The sequence below is a fragment of the Lampetra planeri genome, chromosome 5, assembly GCF_965212315.1.
Source record: "Lampetra planeri chromosome 5, kcLamPlan1.2.h2, whole genome shotgun sequence".
NCBI lineage: Eukaryota > Metazoa > Chordata > Hyperoartia > Petromyzontiformes > Petromyzontidae > Lampetra > Lampetra planeri.
The window spans coordinates 8,909,328-8,936,671 of NC_136111.1; the positions used below are offsets into that span (position 1 = coordinate 8,909,328).

At 52.9% G+C, this 27,344-nt stretch overlaps 1 protein-coding gene across 3 annotated transcripts; it reads right to left on the reverse strand.

The window, feature by feature from the left end:
- Positions 1–8,132: 8,132 nt before the first annotated feature.
- GUF1 (GTP binding elongation factor GUF1) lies at positions 8,133–26,560 on the reverse strand. Of its 3 annotated transcripts, XM_078594352.1 has the most exons (19): positions 26,137–26,166; positions 24,743–24,795; positions 23,637–23,765; positions 22,695–22,803; positions 21,867–22,021; positions 20,152–20,232; positions 19,463–19,540; positions 18,782–18,865; positions 18,601–18,665; positions 14,786–15,004; positions 14,348–14,487; positions 13,054–13,177; positions 12,631–12,763; positions 11,557–11,700; positions 11,073–11,206; positions 10,666–10,767; positions 9,835–9,954; positions 9,642–9,678; positions 8,133–8,716 (listed from the first exon to the last, which is right to left on the reverse strand). In XM_078594352.1, exons 3-19 carry the CDS (start codon positions 23,745–23,747, stop codon positions 8,570–8,572), a joined length of 1,983 nt encoding a protein of 660 aa, XP_078450478.1. In that variant the 5' UTR covers positions 23,748–23,765; positions 24,743–24,795; positions 26,137–26,166; the 3' UTR covers positions 8,133–8,569. The 3 variants fall into 3 exon arrangements, with proteins under 3 accessions (XP_078450478.1, XP_078450476.1, XP_078450477.1); XM_078594350.1 differs by lacking the exon at positions 24,743–24,795 and having other exon boundaries at positions 26,137–26,560; XM_078594351.1 differs by lacking the exons at positions 24,743–24,795; positions 26,137–26,166 and adding an exon at positions 25,038–26,023.
- Between the last annotated feature and the right edge of the window lie 784 nt (positions 26,561–27,344).

A 27,344-nucleotide genomic window follows, 5' to 3' on the forward strand; every position in this document is an offset into this window, starting at 1 on the left:
TGGTGTGGTGTGTCTCGTGGTGTGGTGTGTCTTGTGGTGTGGTGTGTCTTGTGGTGTGGTGTGTCTCGTGGTGTGGTGTGTCTTGTGGTGTGGTGTGTCTTGTGGTGTGATGTGTCTCGTGGTGTGGTGTGTCTTGTGGTGTGGTGTGTCTTGTGGTGTGGTGTCTCGTGGTGTGGTGTGTCTCGTGGTGTGGTGTGTCTTGTGATGTGGTGTGTCTTGTGGTGTGGTGTGTCTCGTGGTGTGGTGTGTCTCGTGGTGTGGTGTGTCTTGTGGTGTGGTGTGTCTCGTGGTGCGGTGTGTCTCGTGGTGTGGTGTGTCTTGTGGTGTGATGTGTCTCGTGGTGTGGTGTGTCTTGTGGTGTGGTGTGTCTTGTGGTGTGGTGTGTCTCGTGGTGTGTCTCGTGGTGTGGTGTGTCTCGTGGTGTGGTGTGTCTTGTGGTGTGGTGTGTCTCGTGGTGTGGTGTGTCTTGTGGTGTGGTGTGTCTTGTGGTGTGGTGTGTCTCGTGGTGTGGTGTGTCTCGTGGTGTGGTGTGTCTCGTGGTGTGGTGTGTCTTGTGGTGTGTCTTGTGGTGTGGTGTGTCTTGTGGTGTGCTGCCGTGGTGGTGTGTCTTGCGGTGTGGTGTGCTGTCTCGGCGTGCCATCGTCTCTGCTTGTTCATAAAAGCTGAGCTCGCACCGCGTGAACGCATTTTCCTGAAATACTTTTCCAGCAAAAAAATAAAAGAGAAAAATTACAAAAAAACTTCTCTCCAAACTCCCAGCCCAGGCCTAACGAGATCCAGATGTAAGGATTTCCTGCAGGGCTGGGACTGCTCGAGATGGGGTGTGCGCGCGCGTGTTTGTGTGTGTGTGTCTCTCTCTCGATGTGTGACTGTGTGTGTGTGTGCGTCTGGGTGTGTGTTTGTGTGTGTGTGCGTCTGGGTGTGCGAGTGTGTGTGTACGTGTGTCTCTCTCTCTCGATGTGTGACTGTGTGTGTGTGTACGTCTGGGTGTGTGTTTGTGTGTGTGTGCGTCTGGGTGTGCGCGCGCGTGTTTGTGTGTGTGTGTCTCTTTCTCGATGTGAGTGCGTGTGTGTGCCTGCCATAGATGTGTCTCTCTCGATGTGAGTGCGCGTGTTTGTGTGTGTGTCTTGATGTGAGTGCGTGTGTGTGCCTGCCCGAGGTGTGTGTGTCTCTCTCTCTCGATGTGAGTGCACGTGTTATGTGAGGTTGAGTATCTGGGGGTGTGTATTAAAAGAATGCGTGTATGTGTAAACATGGGCACGAGGAAGACAAAGGCGGCCGGGCGTGGTTCTGCCCCCCCCCCACCCCGTGTGCCGTGCCGACCTTAATTGGTGCACACTAACAGCACGTGGCCCAACATTCTGTTACAGGCAATACGGGGGGGGGGGGATCTTTGTGGCGCATGTCTGTGTCCGCGTATGTAAGAGTGCGTGTCTGTATGTATGTGGCTGGGTGTGTGTGTGAGAAAAGGTCCTCCCTCTTGAGTGTGTGCGAGTGCTCGATTGTGTGTGGTTGTGTCTGTTTAAGTGTGCGAATGTGCCTCGGTGCGCGTGTGTGTGTGTCTGCTTGTGTTCTGGGTGTGCTTGTATAGATATGTAGCCGTGCTGCTGTCTGCCTGTCTCGGTGTGCGTGAGTGTGCGCGCGATTGTTTGTGTGCGTGCGTGTGTTGGGTGTGTATTAGTACATATTGTATGTGTAAGGGAGTGTGATTGTGTATGTCTTGCTATGTGAAGTCTTCCAGTGTTTTTTGTGTGTGTGTAGGGGTGTGCGTATGGGTTTGTGTGAGTTAATACGCGCGCGTGTGTGAGCACGTGTCACAGTGCGTCTGTGTGAATGGGGAGCGCTCACGAACAACACCGGTGACGATTACTTGAACCAGTCGCGGGCCTCCCCTAGGTCGACTCAGCCTTAAACTGAGCACCTATTGCGGTGTGTAAACATCGCCAATGGGGAGACAAAGGCGGTCGAGCGTGGTGCTGACCCCCCCCCCCTCCCGTGTAACGTTCCGGCATTCATAGGTGCTCGCTAGCAGCACTTGCCCCAACAGTCTGCTAAGCCTATACGGGGGATCTTTGTCTGGGTGCGAGACCGTGTGTAATTGTGTATGTCTCTGCGGTCTAAATGCGTGCGTGTGTCAGTATGGTTGTAAATTTAAGTACGTGTGCATCTTTTAATTATGTATACCAGGGTGCATGTGTGTGTGTAAGTGCACGTTGATTTGTGTACGTGTGTGTTTGAGAGAGGGAATGTGTGTGTGAGTGTGTGTGCACCCACCCCAGCAGTCTACCCAAGATAAAAAATGGGATCTTTGTGTCTGAGTGCGTGTATCTGTGTGTGTGTGTGTTCTATGCATCTCAATGTGTGACCGTTGAGTGCGTGTGGGAACCGGTCTTAGACGTCCCACATAGGTCGACTCAGCCTTAAACCGAGAACCTATTGCGGTGTGTAAACATCGCCACTAGGGAAACAAAGGTGGCCGGGCGTGGTTCTGGGGTCACCCACCCCCTCGTGCGCCCTTCCGAGATGCATAGGTGCTCGCTTAAAGCACTTGCCCCAACAAGTTCGCTAAGGCTGTACGGGGGATCTTTATCTCTATACACGAAAAGCGCGTGTGCGTATGTGTGCGTTTGAGAATATATGTGTCTGAGCGGTGTTTATGTTTGAGTGTAAGTGTGTGTGTGCGCACATTCCTCTCTGAGTACCCACTTACATACTCAACTCACTTCAGAGTTGTGCAGTGCGCAAGTGCGGCCGGGGGAGCGCGTGAGACCGAGCTCTTTCTCGCCAGACGGGACTGCGTGCGTGTGTGTCCACGTGTGTTTCTTTGTGTGTGTGTGTGCGTGTGTGTGCGTGTGCGTGTGTGCGTGTGTGCGTGTGTGTGTGTGTGCGTGTGTGCGTGTGTGTGCGTGTGTGCGTGTGTGTGTGTGTGTGCGTGTGTGCGTGTGCGTGTGTGTGTGCGTGTGCGTGTGTGCGTGTGCCTGGCACGGTGGTTGTTAGCGCCACGCGCAACAAACCCGGCGACCTGAGTTCAATTCCCCGCTCACGAGCAACAAAACGAGTGGCGAATAATTAATTGGAACCGGTCGACTCAGCCTCAAATTAGTACCAGGTGCGGTGCGTAAGCATCGCCACCAGGGAGACAAAGGCGGCCGGGCGTGGTGCTGGTCACCCACCCAACCTCGCACGCGTGCCGTGCCGGACTTCATAGGTGCTCGCTAACAGCACTTGCCCCAAAAGTCTGTTAAGGCTATACGGATGTTCTTTAGATTAACTTTTATGCACGGGTGTATGTAAGGTTCTGCACATGTGTGCACCAGTGTATTGATCTGAGTGCCCGCCTTAAATGGGTGCTCGCTCGCATCTATAACTAAACGAGGGACCTTGTGCAGTTACCACCGTGCATGTACCTAGCGTGTGCATGGATCTCTCCGATGCTCACATCGACCCATTGTTATTCGACCGGGGTTCATATTCTTAGGTTTTTTCGGTAAAGTCACGTAGGTAAAAAATTAAAATTAATAAAAGTAAAATAAAATAAAAAATAAAATAAAAATCACGACGTTTCGGAGGCAACACAAGCTTCCGTCTTCAGGTGGAACCGTCACTTGATACAGTAAGCGTGCTATGAATCCTTGCAGTCACGAAAGCTTCAAATCTAGAATTCGACCGGGGCTCTTGAGCCAGACTAAGGCACCGTTATGATTCGTCGGATTGCCCTGTCAATGTCAAATACTCATTTTGCATGACGAAGGCATCGTTTGGATTCTTAGAGTTCGCTGCGAATGCCTGAGACTCGTCCGAGGAGCCAGACTCGAGACACCCCTGGGGATTCGCGGTCGGGTTCAGTGGTAACGACAGAGGCCACCCGGCTTGGGTTCGAGCTGATACACGTGGTGGTATCGCCACCTGGCGAGTAGTGTGTGTACCTGTGCGCGTGTCGGCCTTGACATGTGGCGTGAGAGAGGGGGGAGCGGTGGCGTAGCGGTTAAACATCACTCCTGGGGTGACAGAGGCAGCCGAACGTGGTGCTAGCCACCTATGAAGGCGTGCAGGCCTTCATAGGTGCTCGCTAACAACGCTTACCCCCACAGTATGTTAAGGCTACACGGGGGATCACTGTCAATGTGTGTACGTATAGGTTTCGATGTAAACCGTGCATGTGTGGGGGAGCTGAGTGGCGCGGTGGGTGACGTGCTACGCCAGTGTGGGACACCCTTGTTAGGAATCCTGGCCACGGCAAACATCAATGGCGAGTGATATCTGAAAGGATCCTGGCACACCAGCTCTCGCATAATGTCCGTGATGCAGTCGTTTTCAGTCTGGTGATGGTCGGCGATGCGGCAATCGACTCATCTCGACGAGCTGTACACGATGCACTATTCAAAGTTGAATTTTTCGATAACGGATTTTTAATGCTGATGATTGGCGTTTCAACGTTGCGGAGTGTGGCACTGATTTCGGATTGATTGGTACCCCAGTCGCGGAGTTAAGTAACACCCCTGGAACAAATATTGTCCCAGAAATAAAATATTTAATTGTCTCGGACATTTAGTATTATTTGGTACCCCGGGGTACCGCCATCAGGATCAACTAACCCTCGTGAATGACTCGGCGTGGGGAGACCTTCATCCAGCTGTGGATTGACAAGCGGCAAGGACATTTATTTTAAAATTATTGTAAATGTGTTTGTGTGGATAGCACATGCCACTGCATTGCATAGAACTCCACGGGACAGCTTTGTCTACAGGTGTGTGTATGTATGCGAGTATAATGCTTTTAATGGGACAAGTCGCTGGAATGGATGGCCGGTGGTCGAGACTACCGACGGAGTAGCGGCCAACGGAGGGAGCACGCCCGAGAAGTGGCCCACCGCAGCAGAGATGGAGCGATGAACTCAGCTCGTGAGCTTGACGGATCGTCCCATCACAAGAGCGTGAGAGATGGCGCCTTCATCCAGCGGTGGATTGATCACGGCTCGCGATGGTGATGATTAAGTGAAAAGCGGGCTTGGACTGCCTCCTGATGGCCTTCACGTCCCACTCTTCTGTCTCATTACTGGAGTACCCGGAACTCAAAAGTGATGGGCAACCTGATGGATACCACGTTTGCATGAAGATACTTCATTCAGACACCTTCCAGACATTCTCTTTTTTTCTGGCCTTCGTTCAAAAGGGGGAAAACAAGTTCAAAGATTTACTCCTCCACCCCCATTTCACCACTCTCTCAATTTCTGGGGGGGGGGGGGGGGGCGAAAATCTAAAAATCTGTGTTTTTGGATTTGCCTGTCATGGTGTGCATCCGTTTGCCGATGTATACGGCTGCGTTGTATATTGTGTGCCGGGAGGCGGAGCGGTTTGCGCACTGCGCTACGAACCTGGCAACCCGAGTTCGAATCCCACTCACGGACAATACCAGTGACGATTACCTGAACCAGTCATGGGCCTCCCACTAGGTCAACTCAGCCTCAAATAAGTACCTGGGTACAGTGTGTAAAAAAAAATCGGCAATGGACAAATGCGGCCAGGCGTCGTGCTGGCCAACAACCCCATCGTATACCGTGCCGGCATTCATAGGTGCCCGCTAACTGCACTTGCCCCACCAGTCTGGTTAAGTCTATACGGGGGATCTTTGTCTTCGTATGTGGTGACTTGGTCTCTCCCCGTGCCTCTTTGTGCACCTTCCAGCTTTCGCGTAATTCTCTTCGTCGACGATTCTGATCCGTCGGTCATAGCGGCTCATACTCAATGATCGTTCTTCTGCAGGCAAGCAGGGCCGTATTATCCAAAAGGCACTGTGTCTAGGGCTTACGAAAATTAGAGGGCTAACGAAGACAAACGTTGTCCTGTGGCTGATCGGAGACAGGTTTTTCTTTAAAAACAGCTTGAGCGAGTGACACCGGCGGTCGTAGTAACATTGGGCAGCAGCAGTAGCACATGCAGAGTTAATACTGAAGGCTGACGAAACAGAAGTGCCTAGGGCCCACAAGAACATTAATCCGGCCCTGCAGGCAAATTGCTCTTTTGATTTCCATGACGAAAAAAGTACATATTCCCACCGCCTGCAATTACGACTGCACCAGGTGCTATTCTCTGCTGATTCATGCTGTGTCCCTCCGGCAGACATCCTCGGATTAACAATATTGTCAACCATCTCAGATTTGTGTTGAATCCGTCTCGCCATGACCACCCCAAAGACAAAGATCCCCCTTGTAGCCTTCAGACTGTAGGGGCAAGTGCTGTTAGCGAGCACCTATGGAGATCGGCACGGCACACCAGGGGGTAGGTGTCCAGAACCACGCCCGGCGGCCTTTGTCTCCCCAGTGGCAATGTTTACTACACACCGCACCAGGCACTCATTTGAGGCTGAGTCGACCTAGGGGAGGCCCAGGACCGGTTCAGATAATCGTCACTGGTGGTGTTGACCGCGAGCGGGAATGGAACTCGAGTCGCCGGGTTCGTAGCGCAGCGCGCTAACCACTACACCACCGCTCCACACCCCCCACACACAATCACCTCCCTCACACTCATTACCCCCCCCACACACACCTATAACTCCCTCTCACGTCAGCCCTCACCCATCATCCCACATGACCCCGTCACCCTCACTCACCTCCCTAAACACCCACCCACCACCTCACCCCTCCCCCCACAACATCAAAGACGGTTGTCACCGCATCGCGCGCTTTCAGGTGCGCTTCTGCGGACCGTCTGGAACGTTCTTCCTCCCAATATCGGGAAGCCACTGGAGCTATGCAATTTGACGTCGTCTAGATTTGACAAACGAATTTCTTTACAAATGTTTTTTGTTTCTTCCCTCGCACCTCCGAATAACCACGGCTGGCTTACGTACGGTGCAAAATAAGTTCAACATGCAGTACATACATCACCCCCATATCACCCACCTCACCTAATCTCCCCTCCCCCTATCACCCAGCTCATCACCCCCTCCCTCACGCCACCACCTCCTCTACCTAACCCCAGCACCACCACCCCCCACCCTCCTTACCTAACCTCACCCCCTCCCCCAACTCCCTTACCTAACCCCAACTTCACCCCCCCCCCACCTCCCACGCCCACCTCTATCCACTGCTGGATGGTCTCCTAACGGTAATCTCCACCCCCCCGCCCCCCCTTACTCCCTTGGCTCCCCTCCCCCCCTCCCCCCCCTCGTGCCCGGTGGTCGCGTGCGAGCGCGCGCTTTGGGCGGTGCACGCCACCGCGCACGTGCGACTGATAAAAGCCGGGCGCGCGAGGCTCACGCGATCCGCGCAGAGACACCTGACGGCATCGCCAGCTCCCTCCCTCCCTCCCATCATCAACAACAACCACCGCGACCATGACCACCACATCACACTCACACGTGCGTGTGCAGACTGCGCGTAAACATTCTCGCACGCACGCACGCGCATGCATGCACACATACACACATTGCCGATGTTCACACTCGCGCAGGTGCTCTGCTCTCATTCACACATAGCGGAACAGGTGTAACGATTCACACGCGCACGCGGTCATAGAGACGCATACAGAAGACAAAGATCCCCCGTATAGCCTGAACAGACTTTTAGGGAAAGTGCCGTGAGCGGCACGGCACACGAGGGTGTTGGGTGACCAGCACCACGCCTGCTGCTTTTGTCTCGCCAGTGGCGATGTTTACGCACTGCACCAGGTACTCATTTGAGGCTGAGCCGACCTAGGGGAGGCTCAAGACCGGTTCAGATAATCATTACTGGTGATGGTGGCCGTGAGCGGGAATATAACTCGGGTTGCGGAGTTCGTAGCGCAGCACGCTAACTACTGCGCCAACGCTCCGCACAAAGGCATACACACATAAACATGCACACAGGTGTACCTTCACACATACACACTGGTGTATAATCACAAAATATCCCCGTATAAGGATATTCAAGGCTATTGGGGCAAGTGCGGTGAACATTCGTGGTGGGTGGTTGAATATCTGAACTGGGGTCCCAGGGATCTCGCCTTTGGTCGACTTCGTCACTGGAGAGACAAATGCGGCCGGGCGAGGTTCTGGTCGCACCATCCTGTTCATCGACCCCTTCGAGTGCCGTGTTCCAGCATTAATAGATGCTAGCAAACATACACTAGTGTATCGGTGGCTAACAGACGGTCTTGTTTTTTTTAGGCCTTTAATCCCCGAGAAACCAGGCCTGCTTTCGGGCCGACACAATAATCCTTAAATTCAACGACAGAGCAGTTGCTGCTATCATTATTATCATACAACGCAGTTCCTGCGGGGTAATAATGTACATCGTTCGAGCTGTGTGTGAATATACACACACAGGGCAGTGCAGGTCCAGTCTGCATTTAACAATGCATCTTGCATCTCGGCGAGCGTCTGGGCGAGTGTGCTGTCAATCAGTTGAGCGTGTGGTCGAGCAGGTGTGTGGGTGAGTGAAGAAGTGTTTGCGTGCGTGCGTGTGTGAACGTTGGGGTGAGTGTGTAGCCGAGCGCTCTGTAAGTCAGTAAGCATGTGGATATGCATGTGGGCGAGCATTTGGGCGAGCATTTTGGTGAGCATGTGGGCGAGTGTAGAGGTGAGTGCATCGTCAGTCGGGTGAGCGAGGGGGAGAGCGGGTGAGCACCGCGATGACAGCCCCGCGGGGAACGGGAACTCCTCCCACCTCCCTCATCCTCTTCTTCCCCTCCGCCTGCCGCTTCAGCAGCTTCATCTTCCTCGAGATATCCCCTCCGTACTGATGGCAACATCGTCACACGCCATCGCCGAGCCTCGTCACGCAGCATCATCATCTTACCTCTACTGCTACTAATCGACCTCAAGAAATATGGTCCACATTAAATCGAATACCTCATGGTGGATCCAGCCACTGCTTATTATTTATTATTATGCTTGTTTAGCCAGGAGACCCTTTTATTCCGAAGGGTCCTGCCAAGTTTTTGTAGAAAGGGGGCGATGTTGCTACGCGTGAGTCATCTGCGGGCAATGTTTTTTCAGTATTGGGATGTTTTGGCCATTATCAGTTACATTGCATAATTTATTTGTATATGTATTGGCGGAAACCAGGAGGATATGGAGGAAAACCCATGCAAAACAAAAACTCCACGCAGAAAGGTGCCTGGACTCGGGAAACAAACCCACGCCCATGTTGCTATCAGTCACGAGTGTCATCACCGTGCCACCTGCCGGCCCTTCGCAAGTTCTAAATTCAAAGAAATCCTGGTGTGCGATTGCGTAAACGCCAACCCGACCATTGTCCACATGGTCGTGAACCACTGTGAACTCCGTAAATTAACACAAGTCTTTGGGTCTCTATGTAAGTCTATTAGTCTCGACGTGGGAACAAATAGTCGTGAGTGCCACAAATATAACGAAAGCATTGAAGAAATCCCCTGCGTATCAGTCTTTTCCTAGCCAACGAATCTGGACATAGACTGGTAGGTGAATTTCCGTGCTCAAGAGAATGATATCTCTTTGTGCCATGTAGTCACCCCTCAAACTCCTCAACATTGTCACATATCATCGTCACTTCCACACCGCACCTCATCCAGCATCGGCACACCTCATCATCCGACATCACCGCTCCTTGTCATGCGCCGCTACACCTCATCACATCATTATCACACGATCACACCCCACCGAACATCGTTGACTCTACTCACGCATTTGGCGAGGACGTTCTTGCGGAAAGCTTTGATCCTGGAAAACGAGAATGGCACCAACGTCGTCAGTTTCACCAGCGACACCAACATCACCATCATTACAATCTCTGCCATCAAGATGATTTATCACGAACACCAAAACCCAAACTATCCTGATCAATCTCGCTTATCCAGCGTGTATTGTGTCACGTACGTCTCCCTGGCGATGACCTTCGACCCAATGGTGGCCTGGATCGCGACCTCAAACATCTGGCGGGGGATGGAGTCGCGGAGACGAATGCACATCTCCTTGCCAACCAGTTGTGCCTTGTCCCTACATGCACACAGGAACACAATGTACATGCAATTGTGTGCACACACATGTCGACAAGAGTGTATGTGTGCGTCTATACGTGGGGAGCGGCAGTGCAGAGGTCAGCACACTGCACTACAAACGCGGCGACCACAGTTCGACTACCGCTTATAGCCAACATCGGCGACGAATATCTCAACTGGTCCTGGGCCTCTTCTTGGTCCACTCAGCCTTAAATCAAGAACCTGGTATGATGTGTACACATCAAGTCTGTTAAGGCTATATGGAGGATCTTTGCCTTTTGTGTGTGTGCATGTTTGTGCAGGTGCATCCGGATGTGCCTGCGGGTGTGTGTCTGTATGTCCATGCCGGTGTGTGTCCGTGTGTTACGTTTACGATTAGGGCGAGGAGCGGTCGTGTAGCGGTTAGCGCGCTACGCTATGAACCCGGTGACCCAAGTTATATTCCCGCTCATGCCCAACACCAGTGACGATTATCTGAACCAGTCCTAGGCCTTCCCTAGGTCGACTCAGCCTCAAATGAGTACCTGGTGCGGTATGTACAAACATCATCACTGGGGAGACGAAGGAGCGGCTGGGTGTAGTGTTAGCCACCCACCCCCTCGTGTGCTGTGGTGGCCTTCATAGGTGCTCGCTAACAGCCCTTGCCCCAACAATCTGTTTCAGGCTACACGGGGGATCTTTGTTTTTTGTGTGTGCTGCGTGCTCGGACCGGTGCACGATGTTCGTGAGCTCCTCCACAGGTTTCCCGTTGAGCATAACGTCCATGCGCACGATGTCCACGGGCTCGTAGCCAGCCTCCTCGTAGTCAAAGCTGTACACGGGGGTGTTACCATGGTGAGCAGACAAGGTGGTATGTAGATACACGGAGATACACACAGACATGCAAATAGTGCACGGGGATACACGGGGTGCACGAGAATGCAAATAAACACAGAGATGCACGGGGCAGGCATGGCTATGCGTAAGGGTGCACTCATAGGTGTACACAGGGACGCAGAGGGGTGTACGCAGATACATGGAACCAAGGCAGGTGGCCATTCTGGTGTCTGTGGTCGAGGTGTGAGCGCGGTGTCATGGCGGTTCTTGCGGTGGTTGTGCGGCGGTGGCTGCCGTCACCTGGCGTATCCCGAAGACAGGGACTTGAGGATGTCGTAAAAGTCAACGAGGACCTCGCAGAGTGGCATGCGGTAGCGCAGCATGATGCGCGCGCCGTCCATGTACAGCACGTCCACCTGTGTGCCCCGCCGTTCCTGACACGCGGGGACACGCGGCGACACGCGGCGACACGCGGCGACACGCGGGCAAAGGTACATGCGGGGACACGCAGGGACACGCGGAGACACGCGGGGCACGTGTATCCAAAGCAACAGGCGGGGATACTAGAGACACAGAGAGAGACGACACAATCCATAGTTGTATTGTACTTTCTAAGCTCACACGCCTATACTCCTCGCCTACACTAACCCACACCTCCAAATATTTGTGCAATTTACAGACATTCAATCCAGCAGTGAATTGACATAAGGTGGTTTAATGTCGTGTGTATGGACACGTATGTGTACACGTGCGTGCGTGCGTGCGTGAGCGTGAGATGTGGCACCTGGCAGAGCTTCATGATGGCACCCATGTGCGCGTCGGGCGTGATGATGGTGCCCGTGATCATGGGCTCCAAGTAGTGCGACACCACCGAGCGGTCTGGCAGCTCACACGGGTTCAGCACCATCACCTCGGCACTACCATGCTCCTGGTAACACCAGCACGGCACGGGGAGGGTCACGGCATGGGCAGGGTCACGGTACAGGGAGGGTTACGGCACAGGAAGGGTCAAGACACAAGGAGGGTCACGGCACAAGGAGGGTCACATCAAGAAGAGAGGAGTCACGGGCAGGATCAGTTACATCATCTCTCACATGAAATGGTGTATAAGTGCTACGTGTTGCTTAAGCGGGTGTGGGTATTACGAGTGTGAGGAGTGATGACATCGTCGTTGACGTACTGCACTATTAACCCGGTGTCTTGAGATCGACTCCTGACCATGCCTTGCATGTGTGCATCTGTAGAGTATGCGTGCGTGCTTGTGTATTTGCTTGAGTGCGGAGCGCTAGTGCAATGGTTAGCGCGCTGCGCTATGGACCCAGCGACCAGAGTTCAATTCCCGCTCACGGCCAACACCAATGACGAATATCTGAATCTGTTCTGGGCCTCCGCTAGGTTGATTTAGCCTCAAATCAGGACCTGGGGCGATGTGTAAACATCGCCAGTGGGGAGACAAAGGCGGCCGGGCGTGATGCTGGCCACGCACACCTTTGAGTGTCGTGTCGGCCTTCATAGGTGCTCGCAAACAGCACATGCCCCAACAGTCTATCGAAGGCTACACGGGGTATCTTTGCCTTTGTTTTTGTGCTTGAGTTTGAGAGTGGATGAGCGTGCTTTCATCAGGCCCAGTTCCAGCTCCTCTCAGATGGGTGGGGGGGAGGGGTCCAGTAGAGCTGTTGTATGGGGGGCCACCTGAACAGCGATTCACCGCTAAGGAGTGTGAACTTGGGTGAGGTCAAAGGGACATCTGTTGGGGCAGGGCCCACCCAGGGCCCACCCAGGGCCCACCCCAGCTCCCACCTAGTCCGGTACTGGTGTGTGTACGAGTATGCGTGTGTGTGTGTCTGTGTGGCGTCACCTTGATGAGGCGTGGGGAGGTGAGCACGGCGCGGTAGGGCACGGTGGGTGCCGTGAGAATGACGCTCGCGTTGTACTCCTGCTCCAGCCGCTGCTGGAACACGTCGAGGTGCAACAGGCCCAGGAACCCCAGCCTGGACGAAGAACAAGATTCTCTCGTGTAGCCTTTGACAGACTTGTGGGGCAAGTGCTGTTAACGAGACACCTATGAAGGCCGGCATGGCACACGGGGGGCTGGCATGGCTGGCTCCACGCCCGGCTGCCTTTGTCTTCCCCAGTGTTCATGTTTACACAATGCACCAGGTACTCATTGAAGGATGAGCATGTCAATTACATACTCGTGTGTACTGCATGTGTGTGTGTGTATGCGCATGTATATCGCGTGTGTGCGTGCGTATGTCCCGCTGGTGCCCAATGATTTTACCTCCAACCAGCTCCCAAGGCGGCGCTGCTCTCCCTCTGTATAGAGACGCTGGAGTCGCGCAGGGTCAGCCTCTCGAGCGCCGAGCGCAGGGACGTGTACTCCGACTGGTCTGATGGGAACATGCCTGGACAAACAAAGACAAAGATCCCCCATATAGCCTCAACAGACTGTTGGGGCAGGCGCTGTTAACGAGCACCTATGAAGGCCGGCACGGCACACGAGGGGGTGGGTGGCCAGTACCACGCCCGGCCGCCTTTGTCTGCCCAGTGGCGATGTTTACACACCGCACCAGCTACTCGTATCACGCAAGCACACACGCCACAGACATACACAGCCACCACCATCACCTGCACCACCGCTTTTTTTCACGCATCGGGGTTGTTTGTAAGTACGTACGTGTGTTCGCATTTGCATGTCAGCGTATATTTTAGTGTTAGTCGACGTACATCTCTGTGTGAGTGCACACGCGCCACGGTGGCAAGAGCCACCTAGCCTGGTACACAGGAGGTCGTGGATATGATCCCGACCCTGACACCTGTATATTTGGAGTTTGCATGTTCTCCCAGTGGTCGTGTGGATTTTTCTTCAGGTTCTCCAGTTTGTCCCTACACATTTAGAATAAAGGTGTTTAAAAGTATTTGACTGCTATAAATTTCCAGCCGATAAGCCGCTTCATTGAGCTATCATTTGTGGCCAGGTCACTTCTGAAAAAGAAGCTAATAGCTCAGTGGGCCCTACCTGGTAAAATAAAAACTAGTTTAGTGTGTGTGTGTACATATGTGAATATACACAGTGACAATTATATGCACTGTTCCTGAGGCTTCCATAGGTCGACCTCAAATGAGTATCTGGTGCAGTGTGTAAACATTGCCACTGGGGAGACAAAGGCAGCCACTCATCCCCTCATATACTGTGCCGGCCTTCATAGTTGCTTGCTAACAGCACTTGCCCTAAAATCTGTTAAAGGATATATGGGGGTCTTTGTATGCGAGTACACACAGGTAGTATTCATACGTGTTTAACACGTAGGCTTTCGCGACCAATATTATTCATAATCAACGTTTTTGGGTTTAGATCGCGTTATTTATAAATGTGTCGTAATCCTCCACCACCCGACACGGCCAATCAGTAAAAAAGTATCACGTTGACAAAAGACAAATAGTTCACTGCTTTAGCCCACCGGTGTGTTGAAGCGTGAAACCACAACATTTACAATTTTTAAGTACGACGTTTCGCTGGATGCGTTGATTATGAATTCATACGTGTGTTAGCGTGTGCGTCCAGCGCCGCGTACCGGCGAACACCATGGGCTTGGAGGGTTTGAACCCGGGCAGGGGCTCCACCTCGTGTGCGGCCGAGTGCACCGTGTCGCCCACCTGGGCCTCGCTAACCTGGCGCATCCCGCACACCAGGTATCCCACCTGGCCCGCGTACCTGGGCACACATACCGCAGCAGATCACGTCACGTGAACCACGTCGCACGCTCACAACGCACGCTTCGCACGCCACGACACACCGCATCACAATGCATCTCACTGCATCACAACGCATTGCGACACACACACGGCACGCCAACCATGACAACTAATTCCAATCGATGCGAGCCCAGCGCACGTGCGCACACACATTTACACGTGCGAGGGTACACAGCTTGCGCGCGCTCATAGAGCACGCGTATAAGTGTTTGCGAGCGCACACAAACGGCTGTCCGCACGTACGTGCGTGAGCTCACAGAGTTGCCGTGGGAGTGGGCAAGGGCAGCAGGAGGCCGATGTCGGACACCTCGTAGTCGCGCTGCCGCGACGAGGTGGAGGAGCTGTGCGTGCGCACGCGGTCGCCGCGGCTCACGGCGCCGTCGCGCACCATCACGCGCGCCACCGCGCCGCGGAACGAGTCGAACTCCGAGGCGAAGAGCAGCGCGCGGAACGGGGCCGTCGCGTCCCCGCGGGGGCTGCACATGCACGCACCCATGCACACAGTTAACATACGTGTGCACGGGTGTGTGAGAATACGTGCACAGGTGTGAGAAGATGTGTGGTAGCAGCGGTGTAGTGGTTACCACGCTGCGCTACGAACCCGGTGAACTGAGTTTGATTTCCGCAAACAGCCACCAACACCAGCTACGATGATCTGAACCAGTCCCGGGCCTCCCCTAGGTCGAATAATCCTCAAATTAGTACCCGGTGCAGTGTGTAAACATCGCCACTAGGGAAACAAAAGTGGTTGGGCATAGTACTGGCAACCCACCCCCTTGTGTGCCTTGCGGGCCTTCATAGGTTCTTGCCAACAGCACTTGCCCCAAAAGTCTACTAAAGTTATATGGGGGATCTGTGTCTTTGCCTTCGTGTGAAGAGAATGTGTGCACGAGTGTGCGTGAGAATGTGTGCGCAAGTGCGTGAGAATGTGTGCACGGGTATGCGTGGTAATGTGTACAACGGTGTGCGTGAGAATGTGTGCAAGGGTGTGCGTGGTAATGTGTGCAAGGGTGTGCGTGGTAATGTGTGCAAGGGTGTGCGTGGTAATGTGTGCAAGGGTGTGCGTGGTAATGTGTGCAAGGGTGTGCGTGGTAATGTGTGCAAGGGTGTGCGTGGTAATGTGTGCAAGGGTGTGCGTGGTAATGTGTGCAAGGGTGTGCGTGGTAATGTGTGCAAGGGTGTGCGTGGTAATGTGTGCAAGGGTGTGCGTGGTAATGTGTGCAAGGGTGTGCGTGGTAATGTGTGCAAGGGTGTGCGTGGTAATGTGTGCAAGGGTGTGCGTGGTAATGTGTGCAAGGGTGTGCGTGGTAATGTGTGCAAGGGTGTGCGTGGTAATGTGTGCAAGGGTGTGCGTGGTAATGTGTGCAAGGGTGTGCGTGGTAATGTGTACAACGGTGTGCGTGAGAATGTGTGCAAGGGTGTGCGTGGTAATGTGTGCAAGGGTGTGCGTGGTAATGTGTGCAAGGGTGTGCGTGGTAATGTGTACAACGGTGTGCGTGGTAATGTGTGCAAGGGTGTGCGTGGTAATGTGTACAACGGTGTGCGTGAGGATGTGTGCAAGGGTGTGCGTGGTAATGTGTACAACGGTGTGCGTGAGAATGTGTGCACGGGTATGCGTGGTAATGTGTACAACGGTGTGCGTGAGAATGTGTGCAAGGGTGTGCGTGGTAATGTGTGCAAGGGTGTGCGTGGTAATGTGTGCAAGGGTGTGCGTGGTAATGTGTGCAAGGGTGTGCGTGGTAATGTGTGCAAGGGTGTGCGTGGTAATGTGTGCAAGGGTGTGCGTGGTAATGTGTGCAAGGGTGTGCGTGGTAATGTGTGCAAGGGTGTGCGTGGTAATGTGTGCAAGGGTGTGCGTGGTAATGTGTGCAAGGGTGTGCGTGGTAATGTGTGCAAGGGTGTGCGTGGTAATGTGTGCAAGGGTGTGCGTGGTAATGTGTGCAAGGGTGTGCGTGGTAATGTGTGCAAGGGTGTGCGTGGTAATGTGTGCAAGGGTGTGCGTGGTAATGTGTGCAAGGGTGTGCGTGGTAATGTGTGCAAGGGTGTGCGTGGTAATGTGTACAACGGTGTGCGTGAGAATGTGTGCAAGGGTGTGCGTGGTAATGTGTGCAAGGGTGTGCGTGGTAATGTGTGCAAGGGTGTGCGTGGTAATGTGTACAACGGTGTGCGTGGTAATGTGTGCAAGGGTGTGCGTGGTAATGTGTACAACGGTGTGCGTGAGGATGTGTGCAAGGGTGTGCGTGGTAATGTGTGCAAGGGTGTGCGTGGTAATGTGTGCAAGGGTGTGCGTGGTAATGTGTACAATGGTGTGCGTGAGAATGTGTGCAAGGGTGTGCGTGGTAATGTGTACAACGGTGTGCGTGGTAATGTGTGCAAGGGTGTGCGTGGTAATGTGTACAACGGTGTGCGTGAGAATGTGTGCAAGGGTGTGCGTGAGAATGTGTGCAAGGGTGTGCGTGGTAATGTGTACAATGGTGTGCGTGAGAATGTGTGCAAGGGTGTGCGTGGTAATGTATACAACGGTGTGCGTGAGAATGTGTGCAAGGGTGTGCGTGGTAATGTGTACAACGGTGTGCGTGAGAATGTGTGCAAGGGTGTGCGTGAGAATGTGTGCAAGGGTGTGCGTGGTAATGTGTGCAAGGGTGTGCGTGGTAATGTGTGCAAGGGTGTGCGTGGTAATGTGTACAACGGTGTGCGTGAGAATGTGTGCACGGGTATGCGTGGTAATGTGTACAATGGTGTGCGTGAGGATGTGTGCAAGGGTGTGCGTGAGAATGTGTGCAAGGGTGTGCGTGGTAATGTGTACAAGGGTGTGCGTGGTAATGTGTACAACGGTGTGCGTGGTAATGTGTACAATGGTGTGCGTGAGGATGTGTGCAAGGGTGTGCGTGAGGATGTGTGCAAGGGTGTGCGTGAGAATGTGTGCAAGGGTGTGCGTGGTAATGTGTACAACGGTGTGCGTGAGAATGTGTGCAAGGGTGTGCGTGGTAATGTGTGCAAGGGTGTGCGTGGTAATGTGTACAACGGTGTGCGTGAGAATGTGTGCAAGGGTGTGCGTGAGAATGTGTGCAAGGGTGTGCGTGGTAATGTGTACAATGGTGTGCGTGAGGATGTGTGCAAGGGTGTGCGTGAGAATGTGTGCAAGGGTGTGCGTGGTAATGTGTACAACGGTGTGCGTGAGAATGTGTGCAAGGGTGTGCGTGAGGATGTGTGCAAGGGTGTGCGTGGTAATGTGTACAACGGTGTGCGCGAGAATGTGTGCAAAGGTGTGCGTGAGAATGTGTGCAAGGGTGTGCGTGGTAATGTGTACAATGGTGTGCGTGAGGATGTGTGCAAGGGTGTGCGTGAGAATGTGTGCAAGGGTGTGCGTGGTAATGTGTACAACGGTGTGTGTGAGAATGTGTGCAAGGGTGTGCGTGAGAATGTGTACAACGGTGTGTGTGAGAATGTGTGCAAGGGTGTGTGTGGTAATGTGTACAACGGTGTGTGTGAGAATGTGTGCAAGGGTGTGTGTGGTAATGTGTGCAAGGGTGTGCGTGGTAATGTGTACAACGGTGTGTGTGAGAATGTGTACAACGGTGTGTGTGAGAATGTGTGCAAGGGTGTGTGTGGTAATGTGTACAACGGTGTGTGTGAGAATGTGTACAACGGTGTGTGTGAGAATGTGTGCAAGGGTGTGTGTGGTAATGTGTACAACGGTGTGTGTGAGAATGTGTGCAAGGGTGTGCGTGGTAATGTGTACAACGGTGTGTGTGAGAATGTGTGCAAGGGTGTGCGTGGTAATGTGTACAACGGTGTGTGTGAGAATGTGTGCAAGGGTGTGCGTGAGAATGTGTACAACGGTGTGTGTGAGAATGTGTGCAAGGGTGTGCGTGGTAATGTGTACAACGGTGTGTGTGAGAATGTGTGCAAGGGTGTGTGTGGTAATGTGTACAACGGTGTGTGTGAGAATGTGTGCAACGGTGTGCGTGAGAATGTGTGCAAGGGTGTGCGTGGTAATGTGTACAACGATGTGCGTGAGAATGTGTGCAAGGGTGTGCGTGAGAATGTGTGCAAGGGTGTGCGCACTTACGGAGGGATCCTGTCGATAACCGCCTCCAATATTTGCTCCACATTTGTACCCAACTTGGCAGATACCTGCACACACACACATACACGCACAGATACAGACACAGCATGCACACAACATTCACATACAGACACAGAATGCATATACAGCAGACGCACAGCAGTTGTTCGTCCGTCATTCTCACTCTAATGCAGTCGCTGGCCGGAATGTCGAAGAGTTTCTCAATCTCCGCGGCGACTCGGTCCGGATCCGCGTTTTTGAGATCGATCTAGCCGAGGCATCAAACACGAAAAAACAACAACAACCACAACAACAACGTGAGCTGAGACGGGGATGCATGAGCGGACATGTGGAAACAAGGTGAGGCACGGTGCGGTCATCTGGAACGCTGTTCCTTCCGACATTAGGAAGCCACTGGAGCTATGCACATTTAAATCAAAACTTAAAACACATTTTTAAAAACCGATTTTTGCGTTTAGTTTGTTGTCCTTCCCCCGTACCTCCGATTAGCACGTCTGGCTATGTACAGTGCAATGCGAAACACGTTCAACATGCAGGGAGACGCGGGTAGCCACAGCAATGCACGGAGAGACATGGGGAGGTACATTTATAAGTCTATCTGGCCTTTTGAGGTCTGTCTTGCATCCTAATTTCTTTGCAGCGCAACATCCGCTCCTCCGTTGTGTTTACACTCTTAACTGTATAAATCCACATCGGATTGCATGAATTGTATGACGAGATGGAAAGGAAGAGAGGGAAAGTGTGAGCTATAGGGACGGAGGGGGAAGGGGAGGATGAAGGGGAGATGGGGGGGTAGATGGAGAAGGGAAGGAAGGGAGGGGGGAGGGAGGGAGAGAGGCTTCACCTTGTTAATGACGGGGATGATTGCGAGCTCTGCCTCAAATGCGAGGTAAAAGTTTGCCACAGTCTGAGCTTGGATGCCCTGCAGAAATACACACAAAGACCCGTACAGCCTTCAAGAATGTTGAGGGGAAATACTGTTAGTGAGCACCAGTCATAGGGCTAGCGAGCACCACATTCTCTCAATCCTGATGTTTAAATACACCACGCTGAGCACTCATCTAAGGCTGAGTCGACGGAGGGGAGGCCCAAGACTGGTTCAGATTTTACTTGCTACTGACATACACACTGGCAAACAACAAATTGGCACACATGCATGTAACCCACCATGCCCTCTCGCTACAGTGGGCATGCATGCATGCCTGCGTGTGTGTTCCTGTGTGTGATTGTGACTGAGCATACGTGTCTGTAAGTTTGCATGGTTGTGTGCATGTCTGTGTGAATGTGCCCAAGTGCATGCGAGTGATTGCTTGCATGTGTGTGCGATTGTGTGTGCGATTGTGTGCACGTTTTGAGTCTTTTCTGTTCGTGTTTGTACGCACGTTAGTGCGTGCGTCTGTTTGTGTGCGTGTTTATATGTTCATGCGCGCTTCTTTTTGCACACGTGTGCCGGTGCGTGCACGCTTGCATATGTGTTGCCGTGCGTTTGCTTTAACATTCGCACGTGTGCATGGCTGTGCATCTTGTTAGAACCTCATTAGCGTCGACCAATAGGAGCACTCCCTGGCAGGCTGCGAGCGATCGCGACACCTCATAGTTGAAATCCACGTGGCCCTAACACACGCGCACACATAAATACAAAGATCCCCCGTATAGCCTTTAACAGACTGTTGGAGCAAGTGCTGTTAGCGAGCAACTATTAAGGCCGGTACGGTACACGAGGGGGTGGGTGGCCAAAACCATGCGTGGCCACTTTTGACTCCCCAGTGGTAATGTTTACACATCACACAAGGTACTCATTTAAGGGTGAATCGACCTAGGGGAGGTCCAGGACCAGTTCATATATTCCCCGCTGTTATTGGTCATGAACGGGAATGGAATCCGGGTTTCTGGGTTCATAGCACAGTGGTAAACACCATGTTATCGCTCCCCACGCGCACACACACACACAAGCATTCATACACACATACACAAGTGTATACACACATCCGCACAAGCATATGCACATGGACATATGTAAGCACAGAAGGTTGGGCATGTACGTGACAAGCGTGTATACTTGGTTTGTCTAAGAAGTGAGGGGTGGACACATGCTGTGTGTATATGTGTGTGTACTAGAGTTTATAGGCACACGTGCGTATACCGATGTGTCTATGAGGTCGAGCGTGTACCTGTGGCGTATATGTATATGTCGTTGTGTGTGTAGTAGTGGGGAGCGGTAGTGTAGCGGTTAGCACGCTGCACTACAAACCCAGCGACCTGAGTTTGATTCCCACTCACGGCCAACACCAGTGATGATTATCTGAAGCAGTCCTGGGCCTCCTCTAGGTCAACTCAGCCTGATATGAGTACCTGGTGAGGTGTGTAAACATCACCACTATCGAGAAAAAAGGCAGCTGGGCATGGTGCTGGTCTTCCCGTCCTCCTGTGTGCCGTGTTGGCCTTCATAGGTACTCGCTAAAAGCACTTGCTTCTATAGTTTGTTAAGGCTATACGGGGATCTTTGTGTGTGTGCATGCATGTGTAGAGGAGTGAAATACGCGGTTGCGCACAGTTAACCGACGGCAACTGAGGGCAAACAGGTGTGCGTGTGCAACACGAGGGTTGCACGGACAAACCGCCAGTTGTTAAGGGGCGAAGCAAGGTGCAAACGGGGCGACCAGTTGTGCACGTTGAGAAGAGAGGTGTTGCCAGAGAGGCGTGGTGATAAGGGTTGATTGATGGGCCAACAGGCGCCGGCCTAGCGAGAGCTTAAAGAGACGCACGAGAGGTCTTGGATAATTAGCAGAGGGATGTAAGGTGTGTGCGTGAACGGAGGGAGAGTTGTTTCCGGGGACAAGAGTGAAGACATCTCGCCGATGCCGCTCCAGCCGTCAACGGGACCTCAGCCCTCACGCAGTCGCCGGGCGGGTGTTGGCTGATCCCCCCGCCCGGGACAGACGGGTGAGCGGGTCTGAGGGAGAGTAGGAGAGTGCAGCGGTGGAGATGTAGAGTTGCTGTGTGCGTAGACGCTGTGTGCGGAGTCGCTGAGAGCAGAGCTGCTGAGTGCAGGATGAGTGAGGTGGAAGGTTGATAAGAGTGGGGAGAAGTTAGACATAAGTGAATAAAGTGTAAGCAGGTGACTTGTTACAAAGTGTCAGTGTGAGTAATTTTTGAAGACACTACACATGAGGTTGAGTGTGAACCTGTGGCGTATATACATGTATGTGTATACGTGTGTATGTGTATACACGTGTGTGTGTGTGTACCGGTGTGTCTATGAGGTTGAGCATGTACGCGTGGCGCGTGTGCACATGCGAGTAGAACAGCGTGGCCGTCTGAGCCTTGACCGTGATGCCTCTCTCCCGCTCCACCTGAAGCGTGTCCAGCACCTGCTTGTTCCCTGAGCTCGGCTGGATGGCTCCTGTACACACACACACAAAACAAAAATCCCCCGTATAGCCTTCAACAAACTGTTGAGGCAAGGGCTGTTTGAGAGCGACTAAGGGGGTCGGGTGGGGTGGCCAGAACCACGGCCACCCGGCCGCTTTTTCCTCCCAAATGCTGAGGTTTACACACCACATCAGGTACTCGTTTGAGGCAGAGTTGACCTAAGGGAGGCTCAGCAGCTGTTTAAATATTCGAAACGGATGTTGGCTGCGAGCAGAAACTGAATTCAGGTCACCAGGTTCGTAGCGCAGGCCGCAATCCACTTTGCCATCGCTCCCCACATGCACACACACGTAAAACGACGCAGATCCCCGTGTAGCCTACACAAGACTGTTGGGGTAAGAGCTATTAGCGAGGACTCATGAAGACTAGACAAGTGCACAAGAGGGTGGCATGGCACGCACACACGCATGAAAGCACGCACGCATACGAATGCACACGTATGAACACAAACATTCACACGCACGCGCGCACACGCACAGGAGGAGGTGTGAAGAGGTGGTGATGCGAGGAGGAAAAGTTGTGAGGAGGAGGAAAAGGAGGTGTGAGAACGACTGAGTAGGAGGGGAAGGAGGTGTGAAGAGGAAGAGGAGGTGTGAGGAGGTAGTGTGAGGAGTCAGAAGAGTGGGAGGGAGAGCGGAGCGTACCCGTGATCTCGAGGAGCCGGTCGGCAAGCGTGCTCTTGCCATGATCAACGTGCGCCACGATGCTGAAGTTCCGGATCCTCTCCATGGGGAACAGAGACAGATCCGGGACCTGCAGCATAAGCACACAGTCCCCCGTGCAGGCTACAGTATAGAGTGCGGTTAGCGAGCACCTATGAAGGCTGGAGAGGCGCACGGGGAGGTGGTGTGGTCAGCACCATGCCGAGCTGGCCGCCTTTGCCTCCCCAGTGCTGATGTTTGGACACCGCACCAGGTACTCATTTTCAGAACCAGTTTGGATAACGCTCGCCACTGATGTTCGCCGTGGTGGAAAATCCAAGTCATTATGCCAAGTCCTTAGCGTAGTGTGTAATCCATTGCACCACCACTCCTCACGGCCACCTCATCACACTTGATAACACACACCTCATCATGCTGGCCGAAATCCACACTTTTGTTCTAAATTGTGCTTTTGGCATGATGCCAGGAGACAAATAATCCATTTGGAACTCTCGTATTAGCCTATGTTCCAACACAATCTGCAGAGGTGGATATAACAGACCTGCATACACGAGAGCGCGCAGCACTTTCCCACCCTCCCACCTACAAAGACATGTTCGTTGCATGGCAGTCAAACCGATATATTTATTCCCAGAGACAGATTTTGTCCAAATGAAGTGCAAAACGAAATTTATCGTGGGATTGTTTTGTGCAGTCATTGGTGACTGGCCGGAGACCATCAACTCACTAGCCTCGAGAACCCGGCTTCATCACTGTTGGCTGAAACCCAGATTCGAACTCAGAATCTAAGCGGGACCGGCTCAGCGCTAAGACACAGCCATTGTGAACCCCCTGAGCAACCCGCCCACCACTCCAGCTCTTACTGCCCAGTCAATGCACCTCCTCCCCCCTTGCTTACCGCCACCTCTTCCTTTTCCACCTCACCTTGGCTTCATCACTGTAGCTCCTCGTGCTGACACCGTGACCCGACCTTAACCTCGACCTCGGCCCCGCCCTGAGCGGCCTCAGCAGCAGCAGGGCCCGTGTGTTCAACATCAGCGGCGGTCTCTCCTCCTGCGCCGCCGTGGGGTTAACATTGAGGTCAATGAAAACGGTTTCAACTGGACACACATTCAAACGGAGTTTCAGCACCATAAGGCTTGAGATCTCCATCGTTGAATGAAGGCTTCCCCTCGCCATCACCATCTTATCAGTATCACGATACAGCAATCCTTCTAGCTCCTCCACAAATGTTTAGTTCATTGCTCCATCTCTGTATTGGACGTAGTCTCAGGTGTGTTCTCTCCTTCGGCTGCAACTACGTTGTTTGTCTCGACCACTGGCAATCATCCCGTTTCGAGGTGCCCCCCCCAAGGCCATGTTCTTGAAGTCAATGTGATGTCTTTAACTTGCGTTTGTTCTGTGGTCCGTCTATAGCTCTTTCTGTCTCTCAGTGTAATTCCCAGAATACACATCTCCATGCTTCTTTAAGTACGTTTCAGCTGTTGTTCAATTTTCTTTGTGAACATACCAATGCGCTTAAAGGAGAAACAGTTTAATCAGTGTATTTTACACGTTGTGAAATATTAATTGGAAGCGCACGAGTTTAAAGCAGTTTAAGGTAACGTAATCAGAAAATACATCTCCTTCAATAGCTGTCTCTCTGTATACAAAAATAAAATATTTTGTTACATAACCCAATGGCCCTACAGCCTTCTATGAGTGAATAATTTGAGCAGCATTGATTCAAAGCAAGCAAACTCCGGATGGGTTTTGATATACGGCGTCGCATCAGCAGAATCAGGCTCGCTTGAATCAATTCTGAACTGCCAGATGTCATAGGCAAGGATAATCTTTTAAAGATATGGGTCCTCGTTAGATGTGAAATACAACTAAAAATAATCATTAATGGTAATCTTGGGTAATATCATTGTAATCTAGAACCATAGTAGTTAGAAGGGAATTCATGATCTAGAACCGTATGGTTAAAGAAACAACACATCCATTCGAATCTATAGAATAGACTGCGGAAGGAGATATCACAGACCTACTTCAGAAATTAATTCAAGTGACCTCTGGTCTACACGAAACTTTCTCACCCATCCTGCAACGGAAAAATATTCGTCGCATGTCAGACAACCTCGATATTTTTAATTTTCAGTGCTGGAATTTTTCAGATTAAGTGCAACAACAAAGTGAGTGATATTATATTTTTGGTTCTTTCGGTAAAGTCACGTAGAAGGGAAATAATAAAATACAAATGTAAAACAATAAAAATGATCACGACGTTTCGGCTGCAACACAAGCAATCATCATCAGGTGTGAAATCCACAGCAAGAAAATCACCATTTTTTTTTCAAAATTTCTTGCTGTGGATTTCACACCTGATGATTGCTTGTGTTGCAGTCGAAACGTCGTGAGAATTTTTATTGTTTTATATTTGTATTATTTTATTATTTCCCTTCTACGTGACTTTACCGAAAGAACCAAGAATATGAATCCCTGCAGTCACGAAAGCTTTAAATAAAAAATGAGTGATGTTTTTTTATCGCAATCATTGCAAAACAAAAACACATCACTCTAAATGTTAAACACTTGAGATCCCGGTTTAATCAGAGGTGAAGGCTCAGTTCCGACATCTGAGGCACCAGGCCACCTCAGGTTCTGTTGGTCTAACACCATTTAGCCTGTTAATCTCGTTGAGTCTGGAACCCTATTTAATCTGGTGCTTTTGCTTTTAAAATTGTTTAACTTTGAACCATAACACCATTATTTTAAATGGAGAAGCTTGGGACTGAACGTACAGTGCTTTAAAAAGATTAACTCGACCCGTGTAACTTCAAAACGATTTAACCTGCCCCATGTCTATTGTAAAAATATGCAAACAGTTTAAACTGGAACCTTTTTAACTCAACAGTCTTAACCTAGATGCACATCACTGTAACATGTGCTACTCTTGGTCTAACAGGGGTTAAACCTGTATTCTTGTTGGTCTAAAACGGTGTAGCCTCGAGCCTTGATGGTCTAACACGGTGTAGCCTGGGGCAGTGATAGTCTAACACGGTGTAGCCTGGGGCAGTGATGGTCTAACACGGCGTAGCCTGGGACCGTGATGGTCTAACACGGCGTAGCCTGGGGCAGTGATGGTCTAACACGGTGTAGCCTGGGACCGTGATGGTCTAACACGGTGTAGCCTGGGACCGTGATGGTCTAACACGGCGTAGCCTGGGACCGTGATGGTCTAACACGGCGTAGCCTGGGGCAGTGATGGTCTAACACTGTGTAGCCTGGGACCGTGATGGTCTAACACGGTGTAGCCTGGGACCGGTGTCAAAGTCAACCGCAGTTCACTCCGGTGCCCCCCCCTCCCCGATATGACCCCCCCCCTTAATCTCTCAGACCCCTGCCCCCCATCCGCCCCCCGCCCCCCGCCCCCCGCTCTGACCTCCCCGCCCCCACGTGCGTGAGGCCTCTGCTCGCGGCTGCCCGGGGTCACGCGGAATCGATCCAGCGTCTTCGAATCCGCTCGTTGAATCCTCGTCGATGGAATCGACGAGCTTTGGCCAAAAAGCGATCCTCTCTGTCCGATTCTTGTTGAGTTTTTCGTAGTTGAGCAGGGTCGCTTTGAGATCAGGATCGCTTTGAGATCAGGATCAGAATAGTTATTAATACTGGAGATTCCACGTTGCTGTGCCGGGGGTCCTGTATATCCGTAGGACATTTAATGCTGAGTTTATAACCAAAGTGGTAATAATTTGTAATAACCCCCCACCAGCAGATGGATCATAACATCTAATTAAAATAAACTGGCCGAACGCACCAATAATATTGTATAAAAACAATGAGCCAATCATCACCACCACCAAATGTGGTCGATAAACGCGCTTTAACAATCGACGAGGGGAGTCGATTCGACCTTCAGTCGTGGCGTCGATTCCCAGCGAACGGCCAATCGTGCGCGCGCGTCACCACCACAGGGCGGGGCAATCGAGGGCCGACAAGACCCTCGCAATCGATTGGGGGGGAGGGGCTCTGCGAGACCGTCGATTGCGGACGCGGCAGGCGGCGCTAGCTGGGGGGTGGGGGGAGGGGTGTGAGGGGGAGGCGAGGAGGGGGAGGGGGGCGAGGAGGGGGGGGGGGCGAGGAGGGGGGGGGGGGCGAGGAGGGGGGGGGGGGCGAGGAGGGGGGGGGGCGAGGAGGGGGGGGGGCGAGGAGGGGGGGGGCGAGGAGGGGGGGGGGGGCGAGGAGGGGGGGGGGGGGGGCGAGGAGGGGGGGGGGGGGCGAGGAGGGGGGGGGGGGGCGAGGAGGGGGGGGGGCGAGGAGGGGGGGGGGGCGAGGAGGGGGGGGGGCGAGGAGGGGGGGGGGGCGAGGAGGGGGGGGGGGGGCGAGGAGGGGGGGGGGGCGAGGAGGGGGGGGGGGCGAGGAGGGGGGGGGGGCGAGGAGGGGGGGGGGCGAGGAGGGGGGGGGGGCGAGGAGGGGGGGGGGGCGAGGAGGGGGGGGGGTGGCGAGGAGGGGGGGGGAGGCGAGGAGGGGGGGGAGGCGAGGAGGGGGGGGAGGCGAGGAGGGGGGGGGGAGGCGAGGAGGGGGGGGGAGGCGAGGAGGGGGGGGAGGCGAGGAGGGGGGGGAGGCGAGGAGGGGGGGGGCGAGGAGGGG